The sequence below is a fragment of the Benincasa hispida genome, chromosome 4 (genome assembly GCF_009727055.1).
Source record: "Benincasa hispida cultivar B227 chromosome 4, ASM972705v1, whole genome shotgun sequence".
Lineage (NCBI taxonomy): Eukaryota > Viridiplantae > Streptophyta > Magnoliopsida > Cucurbitales > Cucurbitaceae > Benincasa > Benincasa hispida.
This window is the reverse complement of record NC_052352.1, coordinates 56,440,094-56,453,715: the sequence shown is the minus strand read 5'-3', so window position 1 is coordinate 56,453,715 and position 13,622 is coordinate 56,440,094. Positions and strand designations below refer to the sequence as shown.

The window sequence follows — 13,622 nt, the reverse complement described above, 5'->3', positions numbered from 1 at the left end:
CAAATTTTATCTCAAATTTAAATCAACCTTAGTTTCTATCTCATTTCCAAGTAAAATTGAGCATATCCTAAATTTTTATCTCAAACCAAAATTGATCAAGATTCAATTTCACCCCAATTCTATTCCGAATTTGAATTAAATTAAATTTGCAATTAAAGTGGAACATAAATTCTACTTTAGTTCAAATTAAAGTTTACTTAGTGAAAGTGTTCAAAACGAACAAGATTTCAAATCAAAATTTTGAGCTAAATTCTCATATTTTGATCATGATGATGCATAAAATTAAAAGAGTAAAAAAATCAACTTTTGATCTCAAATTACATTTTTTTCGAGATTCATCCACCCATATACGTGCATAAATCTCGAAAAGGGGCATTTGTTGAATGAGAAATTTTGGACCAATCACAAGTCACCATGTCGTTTGCTAAATTAATGACGAATTTCTAAATCATTGACTTTGGGTCCAATTAAAAGTTGTCCCGAATTGAATTGAAGACAAATTTCGATGACGTCACGTGGATGAATCATATGAGAATAAAGTTGAATTTGACTCAAATTCCAGATCAGGCCCAAAACCAACTAATTGGGCCCAAGGGTCAGGCCCATGGACCAACCAAGCCCACGAAGCCCACCTGAGAACTAGAAGTTCTCTTCATTTGTAAGGGCAACATTTTCTACACTCAGAAGACCTAGAGAGAATTCACTAACAAGCAAAGGACTTCCAAGACTCCTGAAGCTGCCTTATAGGCAGAAGACCTTTGAAGATATAAATACTCTTCCAAGACTTCTACTTCAAGCTTCCAAGACTCTTGGAGCTGCACTCCTATAAGGCAGAAGACCTTTTGAAGACACAAATACTCTTCCAAGTTTCCAAGACTTCTACTTCAAGAACAACGTTTGGTGCTTTCCTTCTCCAAGTCAAGCATATTCATCCAACTGAGAGAGAATCAGGGGATCAAATATTAGAGATCGAACCACTTTGCATCAAATCAACACCAACTTAAGTTCAACTCCACGAAACATATTTCTCCGGAAACCTCGTGTGAGCAAGACGTATTCTTAATTTTTTTTTAATTATTATTTATGAATGTGTTTCTTGAAGAGACGCGTTATTAATTTTTGAAAAGAGGCATTATTATTATTATTATTTAATTAATGCATCTCTTCAAGAAACATATTCAAACTCAGGGAAAAGAATAATAAAATATTTTGAAATGCGAGATGTATTCGGATAAGGACAAAAAAAATAACCTCTTTTACCTAAATAAGTTCAAAAGTACCCCTTTTATCTAATTAAAATAAAAATTAACCATACAAATCTAATTAATCCAATTATAATTGCAAGATTGTTCTTTTTGTTTAATATAACGCACCAGAAGGAAAGAAATTAGAAACTAGCTAAGTCTATCTCTCACTGCACAAGGTACGCTAACAACTCTTCGTCGAAATGCCCAAATGATCTGGATTCTTAAAACATTTAACCGGACTAATTTTACCCTCGTCCGTCGCACTACCGCCACCCTCAGCCGCCGCCGCCATGAGTTGTGCGCCGCCATCGCCGTTCTTCTAGTTTTGGGTAAGATTTAGGATGTTTTCTCGGGTTAAGTTTAATCCACCACTGGATGTTAGCTTAATACTTGTTACCCAATCTGATTTTTGGGGGGTCATTGGCGTGCCGGACAGCAGCGTGCAAGAGCGTTTAGCCCGTTTTGGTAAGTAGTAAGGCTTTGATATGGCTGGATTCATTTTAGTTTTCGGGAGTTTTGGGTTTTGACCTCAGGTTTTGAATGTTTGTAGGATCGAATTTACTGCTTGGGGATTTGAAGTTGCGTTGGTCTAAGCCACACCTTGGGTGAGTGTTGGAGGCCTTTAAAGATGAGTTTTATGCTTTTGTTTAAGCCAAAAGTTTGGAATTTAAGCTGGTCTTTGGTGTGTAATAGAGGTTAATCCAAGATATTTGCTCTAGGCCAGAAGGAAGATTATTTTCTTGTTATTGGGATTTAACATTGAGATAAGTGGCTTTACTACTAGAATGATTAGGCTAGGTTGGTTGGGATCTGGTGTTGATAGAATAGACTTCCTGTGAATTGTAATGTGATGTCTGATTGATGTATGTGAGATGTGTATGCACAATGAAATGATGAATGTTATGGAAGCCATGTATGTATGTATTGCATAGACCATAGAAGAGAAGAAATCATGAACTCTTGTTTCTTTTTATCCATTATTGAGGATATCTATGTTGCATTCCATGAAAGCATGAAAATGATTGTGGGACCTCATGCATTTGTATGTTCATGAAAACTAAGAACCATGTTCACGGCAATTATCCTTTAAGGAAAATTAATGTACATCTAGAGGAACCTAGATATTGTAGGTGAGACTCGACCCCTCTAATTTGGAGCCAACATATAGTTAGTTGGGCTTAGTCTCGAGAGGATATCTACCGTATCTTTATGTTGATAAAGGAACAGAGGAACCTAAGCTATTATAGGCGAGACTCAAGCCCAATAATTTGGAGCCAACATACAATTAGTTGTGGGTTCAGTCTCTAGAGGATGTCTACAATATCTCTATGTTGGGAGAGGAACAAAGGAGGGTAATTGTACATATAAGGCCTTAAAGAAGAAATTAAACATTACTAGATGAAAGGAATATATCCCACTAGAAATGCATGAATCATGACATATGTGTTTGCATAACCCAACTCCGATAGTGGGGTTACTTACTGAGTATTAAATACTCAATCTTTCAATGATTTTTTTTTTTTTTTTTTAAGAAAGAAAAAATGAAAGAATAAAAGAATAAAGAAAAAAACTAGGAACTCATAAAAATTTGTTTTGGTGTTTTCCGCTTATGAACTTCCTTTCGTTTCTTTGTTTTGAAGATTTGATGTATGAAACCACTTTTCAGGCTACATGTGTTTTGTTTAGCAAAAACTTTATATTTTGGATATTTGTGGTTTTCTTTAAAAAACAGGGATATCGCTTGACTTTTAAACGATTATTGGATGTTTTAAAACTTTATGTTTCTTCTGATGATTTAGAATGATTGATTTCCTTTAGGCCTCCATGCATGTAGTAAAGATCCTAATTTAGATTCATTTCATCCTAGGAGAAGTAGGATCTTTACACCTTTTTTTTTTTTTTTTAATTTTGTGGTTAGCTCCGAATCTGTGACTTGATTTTGAGTGTTTTGTATGAGATGTTCCAATTTTTTTTGCGATAACTTTTTTCTTTTATTTTTCTTTATTATTTATTTATTTATTTATTTTTATATGAAATATAGAGTATATTTGTTACGAGAACATGTTAGAAATTTCAAGTTTAAGGCTGATGTTTACTTTTTATTTTGTGGGAAGTTGATGGAATTCATCTGTTGCTGATGGATGGTAGAAGATGGTGGCTTGGTTGTTTAGCAGGGCTAAACTCTCTTGTTTCCCATGTAAAATCCAGAGAGGATTGAATTTAAATTACCTGCAAAGTCGTTATCTGGTAAACATAAAACTGAAATGGGTGAAAGATAAAGACTTAGATACTGTAGTGAGTGCGGAGAAGGACCTTAAGGCTGTCTGCTTTCTTGTATCCATAATCTCTTCAAGTTCCGAACATTGCTTACCGATCTACCATCTGCATCCTCATCGTCGGCAGCTTGGTCTTCCAAATGATGTCAAGATGTCTACCTTCATTAGGAGATACCCTTCCATCTTTCACGAGTCACATATTCTCGATAGCGCAGGCACTCGTGTGCCATCATTTTGCTTAACTCCAGAAGCTAGGGAACTTCATGAGGAGGAAATCGTTGTCCTTCGTCAGTGTTCGAAGGATCTTCGATCTAGGCTTTGCAGATTGCTAATGCTTACCAATGGTTGCACACTTCCTCTACAGACAATTGACCAGTTGAGATGGGACATGGGGCTACCATATGATTATCAAAACTCTTTCATTCCATATAACTATGACTTGTTTTCGTTCATCCGGCTCCCAGATGATCGCATTGGGTTGAAACTTCTGTCTTGGGATAATGACCTTGCTATTTCTGAACTGCAGAAGAATGCAGCTTCCCAACAAATGAAGGAAGACATAAGAAATGGCTATTTGCCCTTTCCAATTGGATTCACAAGGGGTTTTGGATTGAAGAGAAAATGCATGGATTGGTTAAAAGAATGGCAGAAGCTCCCTTACACTTCTCCATATTGTGATGCCTCCCATTTGGATCCCCGTACTGATGCATCTGAAAAGAGGATTGTTGGAGTCTTTCATGAGCTTCTTCACCTTACCTTGCAAAAGAAAACCGAACGAAAGAACGTAAGTAACCTCCGAAAACCATTCTCTATGCCTCAGAAGTTCACAAAAGTGTTCGAGCGCCATCCTGGTATCTTTTACATCTCTAAGAAGGGTGACACGCAGACTGTAATCCTTCGAGAAGCATATGATGGCGACAAGCTTCTTCAAAAACATCCTCTTGTTAGCATCAGGGAAAGATTTACAAGCATGTTGAGGAAAGGCCAACTAGATAGAAGCAGAGGTTTGTACAAAAAAGAAGATCCATTTGGTCACTTTCATCATGACGAAGTCGATGAAACTCAATATAGTTCCGAAGAAGTGTCTGACCATAACTTTCTTTCCGAATATGATTCAGAATCAGATGGCCTGGTTGACAACTGCTGAAGAAGTTGCCATAATTTTACAGCCACCTCAGCATTCTTTTGCAACTTTGATGCACAGATTAGCCAAATATAGGGCCAGCCAACTTTAAGTTTGTAAGCAACCTGTCCATCAACATGGGTTGTGTTTATCTTATAAAATAGTATAGTTGTGAGTATTCTTTTTTATACTATGAAATTGCTTAGCCCTTTTTATACCAATTTGGTTTTAGTTTTTTGTTTCTTCAAATTGTGCTTGTTTTTTCTTCTTTTTTTTTATACCAATTATTTTCTATGGATTTCATTTTTTTTTTCTTTTTAATGTAACATTTGGATGTATAGCCAAATTCTAGAAACAAAATTAGCTTCTTTTTTTTTTTTTTTTAACAATTACATATTTTTTAATCGTTTTCAAAACTTGACTTGAATTTTGAAAAAAAAAAAACATTTACTAAAAAGTAGTCAACAAAACAAAGGAACTATAGTTAAAAAAGGACCATAGTTATTTCCATTTCTTGAATCTAATTTATATTTGGTTTCAATTTTGTTGCTAGATGTTAATAGTTATCTTATTGGCAAAAATATGTGTAAACGTACATCACTTGAACCTAAAAACTTGTTTGTACACTTTTATCCGATCAAACTAATGGTCTGTTTTGTTTACATTTTTGACTATTTAAATTTGAAAATAAGTGATTTTAAAAAACATTGAAGTGTTTGTAAATCATTCGAAATAGCTTTTGAAACATTTTTAAAATGCATTTTAACCCATTTTTATCAAACAAATTTAAACAAAAAAAAATTTGAAAAACATCTTTTTCTCTAATCAATCTAAACAAGTCCTAAATTATGGAGATTTGAAGGTATCAGAGCGACTTGTTCACATCAAAACATTTTTAATGAAATTTTGGAGAGTACTTTAACCAGATGTGGATTCTCTAGTGTCAAAGTTGAAGCTTGATTTTCCATGTTGATTAGGTGTTCATCAAAATAGTTGATCAAGTTTGTTTCACTCAATTGTTTTAGATATGCTAAACAAATGAGACGATATCAAGGCACAATCGAATGAATCAACACCAAAGAAAGTTCGAAAAGTTAGAACGAGATAGATTTTTCCACGTGTAAATATATTTTGATAATTTCACCTGAACTTGATATTACCAAAGGGTCATTTGCCATTTTTTAAAAAAAATTTAAAATTTTTCCTCGATTTATCAGATAATTCTACATAACCACAAGAAGCTCATTTCTGAGAATTACACTAGATTTGCAAGCAGCCCAGTCGCCGTTTAAAACCCACCCAGTTTAACCCAATCCAAACCAAACTAACCAATTGTTTTAGGTTGTCGTTTGTGTGGTTTTAATTCCTGATTGCATCATACCAAGAGAGGGGGGAACCATATGATATTTAATAGGATTGTGTAGAGATTAAAAAAAATCATCAGTTTCCACAAATTAAAAGTAGAGAAGAGAGTTTGAGGAAGCTGTCCACCATTACTTTTCAAAATGACAGAATCTAACAATCTAGATCTAGGTCACTTGCATTACTTGGCTATTCGAGTTCCATATTAGCACACAAACTTACCACATTTAAAACAAACGTAAATAACTTTACTTTTCTTTTCTCTTCTGTTTTTTTTCTAATGACACAATTTGTCCAATGACTGTAAAATGTGATGTTTAGGCATCATACTCCCCTTGGGCAAACTTGTTCTCAGGATAGAATACAGCCATCACTTGGTTCCCTCCAAATTTCCTTCCATTCAAACCAGCTCGAGCTTTCGTTGCGCTGTCAATGTCTGCATACTCCAAAAACACCTGATATAGACAAAACCCTGGAAGAGATTAGACTTCCAAATTAACATGAAAAAAAAAATCATATGCTGAGTAAGCTTAGTTTTCTATCCTAAAGAATGTATTAAATTAACATTAGTGCCCGTGCAAATTCGATACAGTATAACATTTGGGATATTTGTTATTTGCAGGACCAATCAACCGACAGATAAACATTAGTTTTCACGAGGGAAAATTTTGAAAAACATGGTTCAAAGATAATGTAATAATTCATGCCTTTCCAACTCCGGGTGCTGCTTCATTGGGTCTCGGACGCGGGATAACAACGTTCACTAATGTACCTGCAAAGACAATAAAAACCACTTGAAACCACAAATTTGCAGAATCAAGTAAGGAACACATTGGGTGGATGTATAAAGAAAGAAGGTTATGGAGGCTTCTGTCTGTAAGTTATTTGTCTGATTCTTTCTACCAGAATGTGAGGACAAGAAAAGGCTGTAAAACAGAGATATCACACAGAAAAAAAAACAAACAAGAACCCAATGAGTAGCATGAAGCTTTAAAGTTTAAAAACAAAATATAGAATCTATGATGATAGGTCTACAATCAATAGATTTGTTTGTTTACCAAATTTTCCGCCTTCCCCTCGCATGTCTTCCATGATATCTTCGTAGTCTTCATCATTAATAAGCTCTTCAGGGGAAACAACTTGTGTAAGACAAAGAACCTTGGTGGATACAGTCCCAGGCTGTAGCATAAGCTTCTGAGAAAGGAATACGGTAAGAAAGCATAACCAAAGATGATAATACTACACAATTATAAAAAATGCTATACTGAGACAGATGGCCAATAAAAATTTAACGCAAGACTTCTTTCGGTCCTGATATAATATGCGGAACATACTGGCACAACTGTGTACAGTACAGATTTCATGTCTTATTCTTAATGATTCATTCGTGCTTCACATAACTACGTAAACTTGCAATGTGCATGCTAGTGAAGGAAACAAACCACATCCTTATAACCACTACAAGTTATTTGTCCCTTTTTAGGATATTCTCTTCATTTTACAATAATTTTACAAGTTTAGACTATTCTGAGAATTTTCAGTCCTTCAAAGCAGTCCAAAAAACTCAACTATATGCTTGGTTGAATCACAAGTTCAATGAAGAAATATGCAATTAGCCTTACTCCCCCAAGTTATTCAGTTGAAACATAAAGACTAATATGTAATGACAATTTCAATGATAAATGGCTATTTTAAATTTCTTAGGTAGAAAGGGGGCAATTGCATGTGCCATTCATTTAAAATTCCACATAAGTAGAAGGAAGCCTGCAACTTCACCCACCTGTAACGCAATTTGCTGCTGTGCATGTAAAAGAACACTTTCTTGCTCTGGTTTGGGTTGATTGGCTCCTTGATTCGCACGCCGAACAGTGAGTGTCTTATCGCCCATTTTAATACCATTGAGTGCTGCACAGGCTATGTCTGTGACTGAAAGATCTTGGTAAACACAAAATGCATATCCTTTTGAATTTCCAGTCTCTCTATCTTTCACGAGATCAAAACCTCGTAGTGGCCCAAAAGACTCCAGCAACTCCCTGACCTGAGCTTCTGTGAAGTAATAGGGAAGTCCACCCACAAAAATGCGATCTGGACCCTCAAGACCACCAGCAGAACCTGGAGTTAGACCAACGGCAGCTAGGTTCAGATTGGGGTTTGGCTGGCTGGGACCAAGCGTTGCAGCAAGAGAAGGATTGTAATCACTAGGTCTTCGCACCTTTACAGGTGCTCCCTAATTTGAACAATAATAACAAATAAGGAAACTATTTTGCACGGTAAATTTTGTTTGAACATAAAATATGTATATGAAAATAGGCGATGACAAACTAAGTACCTCAAAGATGATCCCATCCAAGGCCATTGCATTACTGGCTTCCTCGACAGATCTCATCTCCACAAAAGCAAACTTTTTCTCATGATTAATGTATACATTGACAACCGCATCTCCTATAAATGATAGATGGCCAACGCATGAGTTGATTAACTTAATATGGCAATAATGAACACCCAGACAATTAACGTATATATAAAAATTAAAAAGATCCTTAAAAAAATCACCATACCAGGGCCAGCGGTATTTCCTCCTATTGCTGCCATAACCTGGCTGAAAAATGTGGCAACAGACTGCAAACAACAAATGAACATTGTGAATGAATAATAAATATGGCATCTTGTTGGCTGTTATATGAAAAACATTTCCAGTATGCCTTGGCCAATTAGCTACAAAACGCGGAAAAATGAAAAGGAAAAAGCCAAGGTTATCAACAACTGGGCATGAGAAAGGGAGAGAAATAAACATAGTCAAGAATGATAAGTTCTTCAATATTTTCTTCGGTAATGTCAACAGTAACATATTGCATTTGGCAATACAGAATCAAAATATTACTGGAAACTACAACCTACACAAACCAAATTAGCTAAAGAACTGCAATTGGATGCACAAATGTTGAAGTTTGGACAAGAAAATATATGAAGATATGGACTTTAAAATATTAAACAAGAAGAGTGACAATAGGTGCAAAAAACCTGTTCGTTCGCTGTCGGTGGTAGCCCTCCCACATAAACACGCCGTGCATGTCTAGTAGCCTAACAGAACATGCACCATAAGTTTAAAGTTTTTACACTCAACTTAAAATGCATACAACCAAAAAAAGGGAGATGACAACGGCACTGAATATTACCTGCTGTGTCATTGCCTGAACTGGCATAACAGGAAGCGCCCCGAAGGGCTGCATGAAAACAAATAAAAAGTAACAATGTAAAATATGAGTATATACACTATCAAATAATTGATAATGCCATTTGCCTAAAGATTTTGTATTATTCCATGCTTTTTAATATGGGAGTAGCAGAATTACCTGACCAGTTGCCAGTGGAAACATGGTAGGAAACATTCCAGGAATAGCTGGAGTTGTCCCAGGAATCTGACCTGCTAAAGGAATTAGGCTAAATCTAAGAAAATAATCCCAATTCAACACAACAACATTGCCACACACGAAAGATTCAAGTATCACCTGAACCTACTTACATGCTTCACAAAACAGATATGGTGTAACTTAACCTCTTCCAATAAATTATTTAAGCATACAAATTTTATACATGTACAAATTTTGAGAAATATTTGTAAGACTACCCAAAAAGGAATAAGTTTCCAGATGAGGACGAACAAGATCCATCTAACCGGTGTATTGGTCCTTCTTGCACATAAAAGCTACAGAAGTCAGCTCACGCCCATTGTCAGCACAGAGGGGCAAGTAGTCCAACATTGCCTTCTCACAAAATTGGACGAGACATAGAAACAAAACAACAAACAAACACCAAACACAAGCAACAAAAAACCAAAATACCTCTCAGTTCCAGAATGAGTGAACCAAGTAAATAATAAATAATAGCATAGCCCGTCCAAAGACCACATTTTTAAATGACTACATATGCAAATTAAGGAACAAAATATAGCTTACCCAATGACACCATGCAATTTGTTGTCAACTTTCCACACTATATTCAACAAAGAAAAGCAGTTAAATAATTCAAAAGGATATTCCTGTGCGTAAGGATTTAGGTACCTGCAGCAGCAGTTGCACCAGACAATATTGCAGTTGTCGGAGGAGCCATGTCAAAACCACTAATTCGTTTGCTGCAGATAAATAGATGTTAGCATAACAAGTTCAAAGAAAAAAGCAGTAAAGGTGTTAAACCATGAAATCTCATAACCAAGCGACACACAACTTGTATGATGCAGAAAAATTCTTCCTAAACTACAAAATGAACAAGAATATAGGTAACATATGGAGCAGATGAGAAACCGAATAAAGCTAGCTTGTCTCTTACATTAATATATTGTGGATGTACAATTTCAGACCATATAAATTACTTTTAGGAAAAAGAAATGGCCAGATACACAACTCAAATTTAAAATATGAACATCCATTATATATCCATGATAAATTAGATCTTAGAAGAATAGGTTAATCATTTATCGTCCAAAGGAAAATTGAACTCTAACCTTTAAAAAAATGCCCAGATACACTACTCAAATTTAAAATGTGAACATCCGTTATATAATGACAAATTAGAACATGGCAAATAGCTTAACAATTATTAACGGTCCAAAGAAAAATAGAACTGAACTCTTACCACTAAAGGGTATTCAGATACCCTACTCAAATTCATAATGTGAACACATTTATTTATTGTCCAGAGAAAAATAGAACTCTTTACCATACTTCTCGTAGAATGAAATGGCAGAAATATATTTCCAAACATTCCACATACTAACTACTGCTCTAATCATTCTTCTGTTCAGACTTTTCAAAAATTATTAAGAAAAACAAATCATTGAAAAAAATTAAATATATATGGCAAAGGCCACTCCTCCAGCTCCAATTGGCACAAATCGAAGGAAGACCAAAAGTCCAAAACTTCTAATGGAGGTTACTCGAAGAGAACCAATAGTTCTCCCAAATCACCTCCACCACTTTCCATTTAGACGAATGAGGCACAAAAATAGTACTCTCAGTCTCATGATTGATAAATGTGGGGAAAATAATATCAGTAATTGTTCAATAAGGGGAAATTGCATAAAAAGCAAAAAAAAAAAACAAAACAAAACAAAACAGAACAAATGCAGTTGGAGAAATGCCAGAGAACCATAAGTTCATAACAACTCACTCTTTTGCATTTCAAACTATAGCTGGAGACAGTCCAATATCTCAACGAAAATACAAGTAACAACACATTAATCCATAACATATTAGAACTGGTCATTTTTTTTTTTTAATGAAAACAACTTTCATTGAAAAAGAATAAAAGAATACATGGACATACAAAAAACAAGCCCACAAAAATGGAAACTCCCTCTACAAAAAGGGACTCCACCTATGCAAAATTACTGCTCACATTTGACAGCTGTCAAAATAAACTCAATATAACAAGGGAAAGCCCCCTGTAAGGCAATTACAGTAAAAAGTCGGACTATTAAGACCTACTAAGTTTCAACACATAACTTCAGATGGATGTACAGTAAAACTTAGTACAAGAAAGGTATAGCTTTTAACTTCCATATCCAACCTTTTGGAGCGTGATCTTGACCGCGATGGAGAAGGGGACCTTGACCTATGCTCATGTATTCCCTTTGAGCGAGAACGAGACCTACGTCTATGCCTGTCTTCTCGTTCTTTATCATAATCTCTCCGCCTGTAAATGAAATAATAAACCAATTTAATTGCTAATACCTCCATAGATAAAGTTTTAACCCAAAAAAAGGTCAAACAACACATATTTACCCTACGAAAGGATGACACTGGTTAAATGACCATGTATCCCTGAAGTGCAAAAGGTAAGCCAAGAATGCATTATGAACAACAAGCTAGGCAAGTAAATACACAATTCATTACCTGTCATAGTCTCTACTCCTGTAGTAATCATCATCATCTCTACTTCTGCCCCCTTCCCTCCTCTCACCTCGATCCCTGTGACGGTCTCTGTGATGGCGGTCACGATCCCTATCACGGTCTTTGTCACGATCCCTATCCCTATCTCTATCCTTCTCCCGATCTCTTTCCCCATCCTTGCTTTTCTCTCTATCCCTTTCTCGACCTCGGTCTCGATCCCTGTCCCTGTCCCTATCACGCCCCTTATCTCTTTCTTTTTCTCGACTTTTTGAAGACTCTCTTTCATAATCCCTAGAACCATGCTGTAAAAGAATAGTCTGTTAGTAAGGTTTTGGTTTCTTCATAATCTTTTAATGTATAGGAACTACTTCATTCATTACATTAAATATAAAAGAGGCGGGGGAGGAAAGCCTCATCCCAAGCTAAGGAAGAAAATACAAACTTTCAACTTGAGGGAAGAAAAAGAACAGCAGAAACAGAACCAATTCCCACAGTCCACCCAATTGCCTAATCTCAACTAAACATTGTCTCCAAACGAACAAAAAAGCCACCGAGAATTAACTTGTGGTCTGTTCGTTTCTCGAAGATCTTGAGTAACTTAAAATACTGATTTCAAACGAATTCCAGCGTTTCAAATCCCACAAAGAATGGTAGGGTTTAAGTTCCTAAATGGAATAAAATTATGTTTTCAATTGAAAAATATTCGAGAAAAAAATGGCTAGATTTCTTTGGATTTCCTAAAATTTAAGTGTGAATTGCTGATTTAACCTTCTTGTATTCGAAATCAAACAAAAAAAAAAAGAATTAATTTCTTTCTCGTTCCAAACAAGATAAAGAATTAGTAGTCGAAACCAAAAAGTAAGGTTGAAGGTGACGTTTCAGTGAATCAGAATACTCAACTCAAACTAGGACAGTACATCGAACTTCAACAGTCCCAGTGATGACTAAATCTAAAGAATACGGTAACTAAACTCGAATTCGAACTCAAAATACGAATATTTTTGGCTTAGGAGCAGCAGTACCATCAATTCCTCAAATCAAAGAAAAGCCGTAATATCACAAATGAATTGAGATGCATGATTCAAGCGTAAAAGACCTGAGATTTGGAATCACTGTGAGTATCGTGGCCACCGTGGCTGGCACCACGAGCTTGGGGAGAAAAACCATCGACATAGTTGTCTGCATCTTCTCCATTACCTTCATACCTCCCATCGTAATCCGTCATGTTTAAATTCGGTGTATGATCCACTGAATTTTTCTCTGGTTTATGAATCTTTTCGAGTAGAAAATTTTTGCTGATGAAATTGGAGAGGAAGGAAGCGAACGAGAATCCTAGGGTTCGGAAAAGAGTTCCGTCTGCTTAAATATCACTATCTAAGTAGTAACCCTCGAAGATAGAGACGTGGTAATGGGCATTTTGGGTAATTCGATTTTATTAACTGGCATTTTGGGTAATTCGACTTTATAACTATTTGGATAGATTTAAATACTATTTCGGTCTTTGTAATTTATAAAAATGTTTATTTTGGTCCCTATATTTTAAAATAATTCATTTTAGTCCTTGTACTTTTGAAAAATGTTCACTTTGATCCTTGGTGTTAGTGTATTGTTAAAAAAATAATAGCTTTGTAAGGTGGTATTTGTATGAGATGATTAGACGTCACGTGGTCATTTTAAGCTCCGAATAAACTGGATCGGGTTGGGTGGAACGTTATATCCCAACTAC

General features: G+C 35.6%; 2 protein-coding genes across 19 annotated transcripts; one reads left to right on the top strand and one right to left on the bottom strand.

Moving 5' to 3' along the window:
* The first annotated feature begins 1,326 nt into the window (after positions 1-1,326).
* On the top strand, positions 1,327-4,895 carry LOC120076509 (protein WHAT'S THIS FACTOR 9, mitochondrial). Of its 2 annotated transcripts, none has more exons than XM_039030357.1 (4): positions 1,327-1,576; positions 1,687-1,712; positions 1,798-1,852; positions 3,362-4,895. In XM_039030357.1, exon 4 carries the CDS (start codon positions 3,399-3,401, stop codon positions 4,668-4,670), a length of 1,272 nt encoding a protein of 423 aa, XP_038886285.1. In that variant the 5' UTR covers positions 1,327-1,576; positions 1,687-1,712; positions 1,798-1,852; positions 3,362-3,398; the 3' UTR covers positions 4,671-4,895. The 2 variants fall into 2 exon arrangements, with proteins under 2 accessions (XP_038886285.1, XP_038886286.1); XM_039030358.1 differs by having other exon boundaries at positions 1,684-1,712.
* Positions 4,896-6,119: 1,224 nt separating this feature from the next.
* On the bottom strand, positions 6,120-13,251 carry LOC120075300 (splicing factor U2af large subunit B). 17 transcript variants are annotated; one of them, XM_039028550.1, is made up of 14 exons: positions 12,993-13,251; positions 11,900-12,198; positions 11,789-11,827; positions 11,574-11,699; positions 10,070-10,140; positions 9,362-9,435; positions 9,185-9,232; positions 9,030-9,089; positions 8,567-8,627; positions 8,338-8,450; positions 7,789-8,235; positions 7,067-7,202; positions 6,716-6,780; positions 6,120-6,463 (listed from the first exon to the last, which is right to left on the bottom strand). In XM_039028550.1, exons 1-14 carry the CDS (start codon positions 13,119-13,121, stop codon positions 6,326-6,328), a joined length of 1,806 nt encoding a protein of 601 aa, XP_038884478.1. In that variant the 5' UTR covers positions 13,122-13,251; the 3' UTR covers positions 6,120-6,325. The 17 variants fall into 17 exon arrangements, with proteins under 17 accessions (XP_038884478.1, XP_038884479.1, XP_038884480.1 ...); XM_039028551.1 differs by having other exon boundaries at positions 9,362-9,432; XM_039028552.1 differs by lacking the exon at positions 11,789-11,827 and adding an exon at positions 9,965-10,001 and having other exon boundaries at positions 12,993-13,247.
* Between the last annotated feature and the right edge of the window lie 371 nt (positions 13,252-13,622).

What these genes read in the sequence shown, in the direction of transcription:
- LOC120076509 (XM_039030357.1), top strand. Translation starts at nt 3,399, where the DNA reads ATGGTGGCTTGGTTGTTTAGCAGGGCTAAACTCTCTTGTTTCCCATGT.
- LOC120075300 (XM_039028547.1), bottom strand. Translation starts at nt 13,108, where the DNA reads ATGGGAGGTATGAAGGTAATGGAGAAGATGCAGACAACTATGTCGATG. An exon ending in TCAAGATCACGCTCCAAAAG is followed by an intron (nt 10,141 to 11,573) that starts GTTGGATATGGA and finishes ATTTATCTGCAG; the next exon opens with CAAACGAATTAGTGGTTTTG. An exon ending in CAGCACCCGGAGTTGGAAAG is followed by an intron (nt 6,464 to 6,715) that starts GCATGAATTATT and finishes TGTCTATATCAG; the next exon opens with GTGTTTTTGGAGTATGCAGA.